Source organism: Entelurus aequoreus, linkage group LG05 (assembly GCF_033978785.1).
Source record: "Entelurus aequoreus isolate RoL-2023_Sb linkage group LG05, RoL_Eaeq_v1.1, whole genome shotgun sequence".
NCBI lineage: Eukaryota > Metazoa > Chordata > Actinopteri > Syngnathiformes > Syngnathidae > Entelurus > Entelurus aequoreus.
In genome coordinates this window covers 64,877,747-64,891,342 of record NC_084735.1, presented here as the reverse complement: position 1 = coordinate 64,891,342, position 13,596 = coordinate 64,877,747, and the positions used below count along the sequence as shown (strand labels likewise).

The 13,596-nt window shown below is 39.7% G+C and overlaps 1 protein-coding gene across 5 annotated transcripts in view; it reads left to right on the top strand.

The window, feature by feature from the left end:
* LOC133650897 (cilia- and flagella-associated protein 54-like) overlaps positions 1–13,426 on the top strand; it is a 37,006-nt gene extending 23,580 nt beyond the window's left edge. For 2 of the 5 annotated variants that reach the window (XM_062048641.1, XM_062048640.1), the window contains exons 34-55: positions 4,184–4,347; positions 4,420–4,550; positions 4,621–4,830; positions 4,906–5,102; positions 7,735–7,870; positions 7,941–8,064; positions 8,147–8,491; positions 8,602–8,689; positions 8,848–9,018; positions 9,926–9,992; positions 10,448–10,633; positions 10,810–10,896; positions 10,974–11,093; positions 11,250–11,297; positions 11,418–11,708; positions 11,784–11,938; positions 12,013–12,112; positions 12,229–12,376; positions 12,475–12,629; positions 12,718–12,864; positions 12,957–13,078; positions 13,207–13,426. In XM_062048641.1, coding sequence (XP_061904625.1) covers positions 4,184–4,347; positions 4,420–4,550; positions 4,621–4,830; positions 4,906–5,102; positions 7,735–7,870; positions 7,941–8,064; positions 8,147–8,491; positions 8,602–8,689; positions 8,848–9,018; positions 9,926–9,992; positions 10,448–10,633; positions 10,810–10,896; positions 10,974–11,093; positions 11,250–11,297; positions 11,418–11,708; positions 11,784–11,938; positions 12,013–12,112; positions 12,229–12,376; positions 12,475–12,629; positions 12,718–12,864; positions 12,957–13,070 — 3,184 coding nt within the window. In that variant the 3' untranslated portion in view covers positions 13,071–13,078; positions 13,207–13,426. Of the gene's footprint in view, positions 1–4,183; positions 4,348–4,419; positions 4,551–4,620; positions 4,831–4,905; positions 5,103–7,734; positions 7,871–7,940; positions 8,065–8,146; positions 8,492–8,601; positions 8,690–8,847; positions 9,019–9,778; positions 9,819–9,925; positions 9,993–10,447; positions 10,634–10,809; positions 10,897–10,973; positions 11,094–11,249; positions 11,298–11,417; positions 11,709–11,783; positions 11,939–12,012; positions 12,113–12,228; positions 12,377–12,474; positions 12,630–12,717; positions 12,865–12,956; positions 13,079–13,206 lie in introns of those variants that run through there. The other 3 variants (XM_062048642.1, XM_062048643.1, XM_062048644.1) reach the window with 3 other exon arrangements.
* Positions 13,427–13,596: the final 170 nt, after the last annotated feature.

Here is a 13,596-nt window from a genome sequence, read left to right as displayed (position 1 = left end):
TTAACATAGCAAAAAAAAAAATCAGACGATATCACAAACACCCTTTATTACTTGTGTCTATAAGACAGGGGTCTCAAACACACAGCCCGCGGGCCAATTGCGGCCCGCGAGACGTTATTTTGCGGCCCCCACCTTAGTATGAAAGTTTAATGTTAGTGCGGCCCGCGAGTTTTAAATGAATGGCGCTTGACAGCGTTGCGTGCGGAGCTGAAGGAATCTACCAATCACGGTGTGGTGTAAGGCACTCAACAATATCGAGGGCATGGCGGCATGGCGTAGTGGGTAGAGCGCCCGTGTCAGAAACCTGAGGGTTGCAGGTTCGCTCCCCGCCTCTTATCATGCAGTTGTGTCCTTGGGCAGGACACTTCACCCTTGCCCCCGGTGCTGCTCACACCAGTGAATGAATGTTGAATGAATGATAGGTGGTGGTCGGAGGGGCCGTAGGCGCAAATTGGCAGCCACGCTTCCGTCAGTCTACCCCAGGGCAGCTGTGGCTATGAAAGTAGCTTACCACCACCAGGTGTGAATGAATGATGGGTTTTTAACATGTAAAGCGACTTTGAGTACTTAGAAAAGCGCTATATAAATCCCAGGTATTATTATTATTATTATTATTATGCTGTGATGGCACTGCCTTTAGTGTCCACTAAAAATTGTCACTGCATCATCTTTTTCTCCATACTAACAGCGTGCCGGCCCAGACACATGTTATATGAGGCTTCTGCAGACTCACGCAAGTTATTGCAAGACATACTTGAGGAACAGCCATACATGTCACACTGAGGGTGGTCATATTTTATTTATTTTTTAACACTGTTACAAATATGCGTCATAAGAATGACAAACACATTTCGGGAGAACATCCGCACCCACACACACACCTCAACCCCCCCATCTCCCGAATTCGGAGGTCTCAAGGTTGGCAAGTATGCATTGACGTCACTTGCGTGATGCAAGCAGAGAAACATTTTGCCGCTTTTCCACGACACCCGCACACACTCTTCCTCCCTCCCTCCCTGCCTCCCTCGCTCGCCCGCCTGCTCGCTCCCTCCCCCGTTGTAAACAGTCTGGGCGGGGAAGACTAGCGCTCCAGTAGCTTCCAAAGCACTCCGCCGAAGGAGTGAGCGACAATACAAAAGTGTGGTGCACTGGACCCCAGCGCTGATACTCCGACAGAGAGTCGCTGGGCGAATCAGACGTGTAACACGTTAGTGGTGATGTTAGCCCGTTCGGGGCTAATTGTGCTACCGTAACTGTAAACTCCACGGCGAGCCCCCCCCCGCCTCCCGTTGGCTCCAGACAGAGACAATTTTTGATGCAATATTTCTTTGTTGAGCACAGGGGGCACCCCGACGTGTCTTATTTCATTTAATTTAATTTCATTTTTATTTATCTCCTTCATTGATGTGCATCTTTTATCGATAGACAATTATACCTCAATTATTCAACTATACATTTACACACCAATGCCTGAGAAGGAGCAGGATGAAGAAAAATCTAATATTTTTCTGCCCCCTTCAACATAATACGTAGTCTTACAAAAACACAAGAAGTGCAAAACTTCATGATGTACAAACCGAACAAAAAAACACAAAAGAAGTAAAGTACACCTCACGGGATAATACAAAACAAATACAAAACCAGGCAAAAAATAAGTAAAATAATAAATATAAAGCAAAATGTAAACACTTATGGCTGTCCATATGATCTTATTGTTCTGTCTTTATATATTTTTTCAATTGGAATATATTTTTACAATCTTTTAGCTCATTGTATAGAGAATTCCATAGTTTAAACCCCACCACTGATATGCACATTTGTTTTAAAGTTGTCCTTGAATACTGATGTTGGAAATGACCTTTTCATCTATGCTCTTCATTCTCAGAAGTGATGACAAACATTTTTTGTAAATTTGCTGGTAATGTTTTACTTTTAGCCTTAAACATGACACATAATGTCTGTAACTTTACTAGCTCCTGTAATTTCAATAAACCCGAATTAATAAATAATATGTTAGTGTGTTCTAAGTAATCTACTTTATGAATAATCCTTATAGCTCTTTTCTGTAGTTGATACAGAGAAAGTTGCGGTGCACAAGGAATACAATTTGAAACGTCATTATACAACGAGACATGCTGAGGAGTATACAAAATACCAGGGAGATGAGAGAATGAACCGGGTTGCAAATTTTAAAACCAGTCTACTGAGGCAACAAGATTTCGTCAAGAAAGCAAGCGAAAAGAGCGATGCAGCAGTCAAAGCCAGCTACATAGTGAGTGAGATGGTTGCTAGGGCGGGAAAGCCATTCAAAGAAGGTAAATTCATTAAAAAGTGCATGTTAGATTTTTTTTAAGAAATCCTTTCTTGCGACCCAGCCTCACCCAGTTTCTGCATCCAGTGGCCCCCAGGTAAATTGAGTTTGAGACCCCTGGTCTAAGAGGAGCATCAACATTTTAATTTCAAAATATGGGAAATTTCCTTTGAAAATTGGTAGTGATATGGGATTTTTCTACATCAAAATAATTTGCCATCGATTAAATTTTATACAATTTTATTGCAGTTTATATATTTAATACTTTGTAAGGTTTCCTTGCGAGGGACCCTGAAACCAACCTACAAACCAACCAACCTGATAGGTTGGTTGGTTTGTAGGTTGTAGTTTATTTCGAACATGCTTTCAGTTTCACCATGATACATCACATGTTTTACATATTTTCATTTCTCTTTACTACATGTCCGAAAAGGAGTGTAGGAATAAGTAAAGTTTATTTAATCCGACCCCTTTTCCACTTCATAGCGATTACTCACAATTACTAATGTTCACTTCCTGTTCTCAATTTGTATCACAATTTACATCACTGATTTCTAAATAGTATGATTGATATGAAATATATGATTTCTAAATATTGCAAACATTTCAATAAAACCAATTTTGGGATCCTTCATGTAGCTTGTAAGTGAGACATTTTTTTAAGCTGGCTGATCATTTAAATGTTACAGAAATTAGCTGCTGCCTGCTCTTCCGCCCCTGGCCTTGTGGTTAGAGTGTCCACCCTGAGACTGGAAGGTCGTGAGTTCAAACCCCGGCTGAGTCATACCAAAGACTATAAAAATGGGAGCAATTGCCTCCCTGCTTGGCACTCATAGCATCAAGGGTTGGAATTGGGGGTTAAATCACCAAATGATTCCCGAGCGCGGCCACCGCTGCTGTTCACTGCTCCCCTCATCTCCCAGGGGGTGAAAAAGGGGATGGGTCAAACGCAGAGGATAATTTCACCACACCTAGTGTGTGTGTGACTATCGTTAGGCCTTTAACTTTAACTTTCTTTACGTATTATATAAGTCTCTTATTTGTCAATTTACACAAAGTGTGGATTTTTGGCAGATATGTATTTTCTGTCATGTCCATCTATGTCGCGTTGTTATTTGATTGAATCACAGAACATAAAAACTCGCCGCGCTCCTCTAAAGAGCCCATGCACGTTGCGAGTGTTGCAGACGAAGGCAATCACTGCAGTTACGAAAACACACAAAACAGGAGAAAGACTGCAGGAAAGAAGGACAAAAACTGAAATCTCCGGCAAAAAATGGAAGTTCTGAAAAGTTCTTTAAACCGAGGAAATGTGCTGTAGGCGATCAGCAAGGGGAGAAATGGGCAGAGGTGGCGGTCCTTTACAGAAAGGAGCACAGGTCATTACTACTAACTTACTTACTCTCTACATACGACTATTTTTTAATACTAAATACTGGTATCATATGTCTATATATTGTATTTGCTGATGTATTTTTATTTTAGTAATATGTATTAAAAAAAATCCATCCAGATTCTACCGCTTGTCCCGTTATAATATATATCTATATATATATATATATATATATATATATATATATATATATATATATATATATATATATATATATATATATATATATATATATATAGATATATATATCTCAGCCAATACCGATATTGATGTACTTCAAAATGCCAAATATCTGCCCCGATAATCGGCCTGGCCGATAATATGTCAATCCCTAACACATACTTCTCACTTCCTATAATTTATTATTCATTACTTTGTTTAAAGAAACACCCCTCAGTATGATGTTCAGTCCATATCTTAAATCAGTTCTGATTGGATTGTGCTAATGCATCTAATAAATTAAGTGCTTTGTGTTTCAGATACAGTCACCTAAATCCATCAAGTTTCTTTCTGGCCAACTCTGGGTTTCTGATAAAGAATCACTCCTGGGAACCGCCTATCTCTAAACCCGAACCTTCTTTAAACTCTTCAGACTCTAATTTGTCAGATGACACGTCCAACAGAGACTGGGATAACAAGGATGGTGGGTAAACTAGCACACATTGGGGATTGTTGAATGAAAGGAATTTTTTTTGCCATTACTTTCTGTCAGCAGATGATGGTTCTGTTATGGTGAGTTTTGACTGGTCCCGAGACAACTCTCAAAAGCTAGAGGAGCAGAGAACGGCTTGTAAAATTCTATTGGAATCGCTGGAGAAAGCTGCCTTGTATCTACGCAGGGCTATGGTATAGTTTGTTAATTACACATTGTAGCCACTCATTTTGATAATTTGTGTGCTGTTTTTATTTTTTTCAGGTGTTGGCCCACCGCGGAAGTCACTGGACAACCCTGCAGAAAGTGTGTCACACTGTGTGGGAAGAAAGCAGCAGAATTATAGCTTTAGAGCGGACAGCTACTCAGCTTCAACCTCCCTTCGTGGTTTCATTGGAGGACTTGCAAAATATTTTCACCCCTCTATTAGTACATGCAACAGATCTTATCATTGACATGCTCAGCAGATTGGGAGTAAGTGTCATGCAAAGCAAAATTAATGTTATTGTTTTCCTCCAATTATAACCGTCCATTTATTGTCACCTCAAGCTGTGGCGTTTGTATGACAACGTAACCGAGGAGGAACTGGAACTCAATCTCTCTTTCACAGCCCCACTGGATGACTGCACCCAGGTGGACATGCGTTGGGTTCGCACCTTGGTGTTGCACACTCTTGAGCTGCTCCATGACTGGGGCAAATGGGAACACCTAGCGCACTTTGCCTTACTTTTCAACTCATGCACCTGGTAAATGAAATGTTCTAGCTGTGATCTGGCTTTAAGCACAATTCAAAAGTTTTATCAAAAATATGCTTTGAAAAAACGCTAGTACTGTATTGCTCTTATTGAACGCAAACACATTAATTTAACTTTATGATAGCACTGTCATTGCACTGCATTTATTACACAATACCAAGTGGTATTTCTAACATTTTACTTTAATTTAAAAATATTTGAAGTGCCTCTTAATATGATGCAAATCTATCTGGGTAGTATCTTTAAAAAAAACTAATTATTATATTTGTAAAGGCAACATTTTTTATATCTCTTGTATTGGTTCGGTTTTCTAACTCTGTGTCGGGGTGTCAAACTCGTCTTCATTGCGGGCCACATCGCAGTTATGGCTGCCCTCAGGGGCACACTTGTAACAGTAAATATATATGAATATTATTGTATAATCGACTCATGGTATTATTACACGATTGCCTATGCATTTGATCATATTTTTTCATGTACAAATTGATGAATAACTTGCTTCAGGTTGACTAGCAGCTATTTAAGTATTTTTATTTTGACAAAAAAATGTTTGGAACATTGTTAATATTAATACTAATAGTTTGTTGCATAACCAGATAATGAATCTAAAGGGACCCTATTATGCAAAACCCAACTTTTCTTACCTATTGGTACCTGCTGTTGTGTATTTGGGATCTGCTTAAGTCCCAAAAAGTTGAATTCAATTTGTGGAGGCATTGCAGAGATATTTATAAAATAAACTTGCCTTCCTTCACACTTCCGCCAAACGAGCTATTTGGAATTTTGGAATTGTTTTCAAGTGTGACGTCAGCGGATTATCCATTTATGGTATATATTTACCCAGAGTGTTTTGTGCGGGTCTGCCATTGCCGCCCGACGCTGTAGTTAATTAATGTATTTTTCGCTATCCTCTTGTTGTGGGGCATGATGGCTCGTACATGCACATGCATCCTCCGCTGTTGCCATTTCTAAGACAAAGTAGCGTATACACTACCGTTCAAAAGTTTGGGGTCACCCAAACAATTTTGTGGAATAGCCTTCATCTCTAAGAACAAGAATAGACTGTCGAGTTTAAGATGAAAGTTTTCTTTTTCAGGCCATTTTGAGCCTTTAATTGACCCCACAAATGTGATGCTCCAGAAACTCAATCTGCTCAAAGAAAGGTCAGTTTTGTAGCTTCTGTGACGAGCTAAACTGTTTTCAGATGTGTGAACATGATTGCACAAGGGTTTTCTAATCATCAATTAGCCTTCTGAGCCAATGAGCAAACACATTGTACCATTAGAACACTGGAGTGATAGTTGCTGGAAATGGGCCTCTATACACCTATGTAGATATTGCACCAAAAACCAGACATTTGCAGCTAGAATAGTCATTTACCACATTAGCAATGTATAGAGTGTATTTCTTTGAAGTTAAGACTAGTTTAAAGTGCTTTTCCTTCAAAAATAAGGACATTTAAATGTGACCCCAAACTTTTGAACGGTAGTGTAGTTTGAACTTCATCTGTCAGTAAAATCGCTATGGAAGTGTTTAAAACCTAAACAAAGATAGCGGAAAGAAAATGCTGTTGAAGTAGGTAAGGTAAATAAAACTGCAGGTAAATAAAACTGCCCATAAAAACCACGTTCAGAAAGCTATTTGAAAGGCTATGGTCTGGATCGTCTGCTGATCCTGAGCCAGTGCAGGATGGATGGATATATACAATATCTGGGTACTTTTTCTAATAATGTCTAAAAAGTACCAATGGTTGTCACACACACACTAGGTGTGGTGAGATTATCCTCTGTATTTGACCCATCACCCTCACCCCCTGGGAGGTGAGGGGAGCAGTGAGCAGCAGCGGTGGCCGTGCCCGGGAATCTATACTGTAAACCTTGAGTTGTTAAAGCCCAAGTGCACCTCTCTCCTCAAGCATGCATGTGAGTGTGGATGAGTGGATGTGTGCATGTATGAAGGGTCTGAGTGAGCAAAATATGATTGTCAAATGTGATTTTAACTGTAAAATTCAATAAAATATATTTGCAAAAAAAAGAAAGCTGCTTGAAAACGATCTGTAAAACATAATCTATGCAAAATTTTGACCAAAGAACCACCACTATATGTTATGTAGGAAGTGTTTTAAATGTAGAAGAAAAATCATATTATAACCCCTTTAAAGTTAGCAGTACATGCATTTTTTTCTGTCAAAATTAAAAAAACAAACATTTAGTAAGAAAGATTAATTTCTTTATTGACGCACATTATTTCCAGGCTTTTGCTGGCCATATCTGGCCCTGGGTCTTGAGTTTGACACCTGCACCTAATACATCTAATATTGCTTCTTTTTTTTAATAGAAAACAATGGAAAAAGTTAGTATGTTGCGGGATGACAGAAATAAACTGTGGCATGGGGTTTTCAAAGTTATTTACTGACGCTTATTTTGTGACAAAACTAAAGTTTTTATAAGTTTTTAAAAAAAAGTTATATTTTTCTCAAGTTTCTGCACCCCTGATGTAGGGGGTGGTGTGCATCACACTTTGGAAACCTCTTCTATAGTATGTTATTTGTCCCTTCTGAGGTCACAAAACAAGTTGTACTGAATAACAACACTAAATGTAAATCTGTCCTGTGACATCCTAGTGACCGATACGCCTTGACAGTGACTCCCCTCTTGGTCCTGGCCCAGAAGAAGCTGCTTGAAAGGATTAGTAACAACAGAGGGCCAAGGGTCCCACAACCACACCATGTGAAAACCCATTGGTTCACTAACAAAGAGGTAACACCTCATCATTTTGAAGTTGTAGTTAGCTAGTATACAATCTAAAGCATCCCTTTTGATGTTTTAGATAACATACAAGACTTATGCAGGCTGCCAGCTGTTCAGTGGATGGGTACCTCATCTTATTCGGCGCCCATCAAGCCACAACAATGCTTCGGACGCCAGTGCCCCGAATGAAACTGAGCTCATAGGTTAGAACACTAATAAAGCATGCCATGTTTTTTTTACCGCGGTAATTTTTTAATGCGCCCGCTGTGTTTTGTGTGTCTTAAGATGCAGAGATGAAGCGCTCTCAGGCCCTTGTGTGTGTCCCACTGGATGTGGAGAACACTCTGCATTATTACCGTCAGTCTGTTGAGAGAGTACCACATTGTCTCCAAGTGTTCCGCTATAGTCGATCTTTACTGCTGCTGCACCTTGCCAATAAACAAGCAGGTTTTGAAAGTGAAGAGTGCTTACCAGGAGAGATTGATTTTAATCCCATACTAATGGCCACACCAAACATCCAGCCTTGGAACCTGATCGACAACCACTATGTTACTCCCAAGACTCTCTACAATATCCCTATAAGCCCCGACCACTTGCCCAAAGTCATCTCTACATACATTGCATCCACAAGTAAGATCACAAAATACCTGGAAATTACTATTGCCGAAAACTTTGAATTTAAAGATGGTGGACAGTTAAGTTCTGCAATATTTTTTTTGTTCGTTGCCAACTTCACCTAGAATATCTCCAGACAAAGAGCCAAGAATCTCTCAGAGTATTTGCACTGCATGAAATGGGAAACCTGCATTTCTACGATGGAAACCCACGGTCTGCAGTCTATTTTCTCCCAAGTCTGTGAATGTGTGCATGTTGAAACAAGCCGTTTATTGTACCCTGCCTCTTTCCTGCAATTATGCAGCCCAAACTAGGTTACAGAGTTTGCCAGCTTTTCATTATTGCACTGTTTTTTTTCTCCTTACTTCTAGGATGGCACACACTTGCTGGAGTAAAGCTGTTGATGCTGCCTTACAGAGCTCAGAGGTGATAGATCGATGGGATGGGGCAACGTTCGGGGGTGGCACACTGCAACAAACTTTAAAACAGGCTGGCATTTGGGGATGTTTACAGGCAGCGGTGCTTGCTGCTAAGATTGCACAGTAGGTTCCTGTGATATTTCTTATTAATGACTTTTTATGTTAGCAACATACAGTGCAGTACGTCACCAAAGTTAGTACACCCCTAGCATTTGTTTTTATCTTCTCAAGGGACAATAAGCTGAAATAAAACTTTGATATGCTTAGAGTAGTCTGTGTAGAGCTTGTACAACACTCTGTATTTACTATCCTCTGAATATTGACTGAACACAGCCATTTTCGTCTGAATAACTGGTAATACCAGTGAGTCCCAAGATAATTGTGTCTTGACTACGGTCAACCATGGTCCGGGGTTGCACGAGTGTAGCTGTAATTGGGAATCTGTGGTTCACATAAATTCTGTAATATACTGTGATATTTAGAAGCAGAACTCATCAAAGATAACAGTGTAAATTCGGGCAAAAAATCCTTATTTGGTGTGAGCACTATTTTATTCAACGCTGCCTTAATCCTCACAGGCATGAAATTTACCAGAGCTTCAGTTTTTGTAATGGGAACCTCTTCCACCCCTGGTAGTGGAAGTCCCCCTGCCCCCTGCAGTTTTTGAAAGAAGGGGATTGTGCTTTGGTGTAGAATGTCACACTACATGTTAGAATTTCCCTCAAAAAACTGCAATCCCGAGTCAACCCTGGCAGCAATAATACAGCCCGAAACCATATCTCTTCTACCTCTGTGCTTGAATGGAGGCAAGACAATTATTTTTCTACTCACTTGCCTTGCCACCTATTCAGACAATAATGGCTTTGTGTTGACTCATTTCCAGGGGGATCGTAAATACAAGCTGTACACTGACCACTCTAAAGGTTAGCCAAGTATCATATTTTATCTTGAGAATTATTGATTACTGAAATGTGAGGGTTTTATAGTTACTTTTGTGAGACCCATCATGTGTTTGTGCGTCCATCTACAGGTATATTCTAACTTCAGATATCGGCCAGAGGACCATGTGCTCGCTCTTATCTGCTCACCTTTTTAAGGTAAATACTTGACTTTTTTATGTCGCAATAGTTTTCTTCCTACACTAAAAAACTCACAATCTCACCAAGTATATATTTCTAATTTCTAGTCAAAATATCTAAACAATCTTATTACAAGTCACAATCCCCTACATATTATTTTTCCCGTGAGACACAATAACTTGTTTTTTTAGGTAATAGATCTTATGAGGAAAAAAATACTACTTTTGTGGATCACAAGTTTGTTATAAGACACAGAACTTCATAATACTAGTAAGTATAGCTAATACGTTTTATTAGCTAATTTCAAGATCACTTTTAAGTTTTTAAAGCTTAAATATGTCTTATTTAAAGAAATTTTACCAGGACAAGTTTGACGTTTTTGCTCATGACAGGCAAAAATAACTTAAACAATTTTTTTTTACTCTTTTAAGAGGGGCTTTTTTACACATATCCTATATGCATCTTCCCTATAGTGTGTGCTGTGTTGCTCCCTGGCTCACCCCCTCAATGACCTCCAGTATGCTTCATACAGCATCGGAGATGAACTGCTCCCCGGGATTGACCTTTTCTCAGAACATCACAGGGCCGACCTCGGGAATACTGTCGCCAGCCTGAACTTTATCTGCCAGTGGCTGTACATCGCAGGCTATCATATAGCGGTAACAACCTGTGCTAAATTGTCCATACTTTACACCCAACATTACCTGTTGAGCTGACAAGTTTTTTTTAGCTACTTTAGAGACATAAAATCAGTGCATTAGAGCAAGTGTGCTTAACAAAGTGCCCAGTGAGAGTATAATTACAGTGCTGAATAAAGTTTGTAATTTAATTTCAGCTTCTGCCCATGCTAGCCCTTTATCAGCATCTTGTCAGAACTGTATGCAGAGACGCTGAACGCACAATTGAGGGCAAAATTCTAAAGGTCAGCATTTTTTAGACCTGTGTAGTGCTTTTGGGGGATAGTTTTTTTTTTTTAAACTTGGGTGGTGTTTTCTGCAGATCCGCACTCTCACTGAACTATGGCTCTTCTCTGAGGCCATAAAGGAGGCACTGAAGCTCTCACAAGGAGTGGGGATTCTTCTCCCTAATGGACGTTACATCACTAATGAGTTCCTTCAAGTATTCACTTTTTTTCGTTCCGCTTTACTCTTTATTTGAGTCATAAGAGAATATCATGCTCATGTTGTCAGATGCACCTTAAGTTACAATCTTGTTCTTGTGACTTTAGTTAACTGAGCCTAATAAGCCTAATAATGCAATATGCTCGTTCTGCAGCCTGGGAAGATGTTTCAAAACAACAGGCCACTTCTGGACAATGTTCGGGTACTGTATTTTCTTTTCTCCAAGCATTGTATTCATTCTATTGCAATGTATTACACCTACAACGTTAAACGTTGTTAAAACATTTTTTATTTAGTATTTCTGTTTGTGATGTTTTGGTAGGCATTGGAGGAGCTTTTCAACTCTGAGCTTTCTCCAGAGGTCAGCACTCTTTTCGGATCCACACTGGGGCTCCGATTTAACCTTGCAATTGTTCAATTCATCCTGACGCTCAGCAGCACTGTGCAAGGCCCTCCTGAGCCAGATCCACAAGAAAGAACATTTACTAACTTTAGTTACACAGGAAATGCTGATAACTATGAACAAAACCAAACAAGTTCTGAGGAGAACAAAAAAACAAAAGCGAGAGTACTATTTGCTTCACAGCAAAATCTCACACCAGAAAGGATAAAGGTAAGATTTTTTTTTTTTTACAGATCTTTACTTTACTTCATTTTCTGTCATTAACTGCCCTCTCCTCTGCTTCAGTACCTCCTGCTGGAAGAAGCTCACCTCCAATTGGACTCCATATTGCAAAACCTCCCATCTCCGTCCCACAGTGAAATTGAGAACCTGGAATTCAAAATAGAGGCCAATCTACTCAAAGCCAATCTCTATATGCAGCAAGGACATGTTGCACTGAGGTATGATGGCCTTGTTTGTGTTCACATGGCTATCTTATTTAATATCATGCCTGTTTCATGCTTAACATTTTCAGCTCTGAAATGGCAGTGGCCTCACTGGTGCTTCTGCAAGACTTAAAAGCACCTGTACTGGATCACGAGAAATCAACACTTGCTGGGATTGAAAATGAAAAGGTAGAAGTATCGTATGGGGCTGAGGGACTATTTCAAAGTGTTAGCATGTAGAATGTACAAGAATACACATAACTGATTGAATGCATGGATGCATGTGTGGTTTATGTTGTCAACAGGACACCGTAGATTGCGCGCAGCATGAAGACTGCCCCAGAGCAGTTGAGGCCAGTGAGCGGGTCGGAGGTGTTTTGTGGCTACGTTGCCGTGTGGCTATGTTCCGCTGCCTTGCAGCACAGGACCCTGATGCCGCAACTCCACATACAAGTCTGTTTGCGTGTAGTCCCCCCCACCCCGCGCACACCCACAATATGCATCTTATTGTGTACAAAATGTGTACAAATACGTGTTTTGCCTTTGTATAGATAAAATTCATGACAAGACGGCTCAGGTGTTAAAGCAGAGTCTGGACGACTGTACTCTTTTGGGAGATGTCGACCTTAAAGCCCTTTTGATGGTAGAAGGTGCACGGTTAAAATCAGAACGAAGCAGGGCGGATGACAGCGTGGCACTGTTGCAGGTAACAACACAAACAACATCTTCTCATTAATAACTTAGTCAATTGCTTTTTGTGTCAAATGCTTCCAAATAACACCAAATATTTTTAGGATGCCGTGAGCCTACTGTCAGGACGACCTCGTATGCCACCAGGATCCGATATGACTTTAATTAGAGCCACATTACTCCTCAGCAGCCTGAAAGTAACACAAAGTGCCAAACTAATAAAGCTGACGCATAAACTTTTGCAAAAGAAGGTTAAAACATACTGTATTCACCACTCACACAAATACGGTTCCAGTCAGGTAAAGCAGGGAATTAAATTGAAGATATTCTCTTTTTGTTTCAGCTGTTCGAGTTTGGTGAGAGTGTTGTTTTTAATGATGGGGAAATGTGCATTTCTTCCCCCGGGCCCAAAAATGTCTATCTTCCTTACCTCTATATGTTAAATCAAACAACCTAGCAAACAAGGTATGTATAGCCTATACAGTTTCCAACCATAGGTTTGGAGATTTGCATATTTCAATATTATTTGTATACATGTATCATTTGTTTGTTTCTTGTAGATTTGTGGTTAAGTCATGTACACTTTCTTTCAGGTCATCATTTGGATCTTTGCATGCTGTGACATATAATGCACATGCATCAAACTTTAATTTGAAAAAAACAACATCATCACAACTCCTTTTGTGAAAAATAGAAATAAAATTGTGTTTTAAAAATAACGACATGGTTGCATTTTTTTCTAAATGCAGTGGGGAAAAAAAAGGAAATTATACTTATTATTATTTCCGACGTGTACCATATTTGAATAATCTGATATCAGGTAAATACCCAACAGATAGTTGCCAAAGCATATTTCCATTTAAGGAAACTACAGAATAATATTTTAAATGTTCCTTCATAAACTGAAACGGGGCTCAGTTGATACCGGAAGTGGTTACTCACCGTCTTGTTCTGAAAGCACCAGCCGGAACTAAAATTGCACA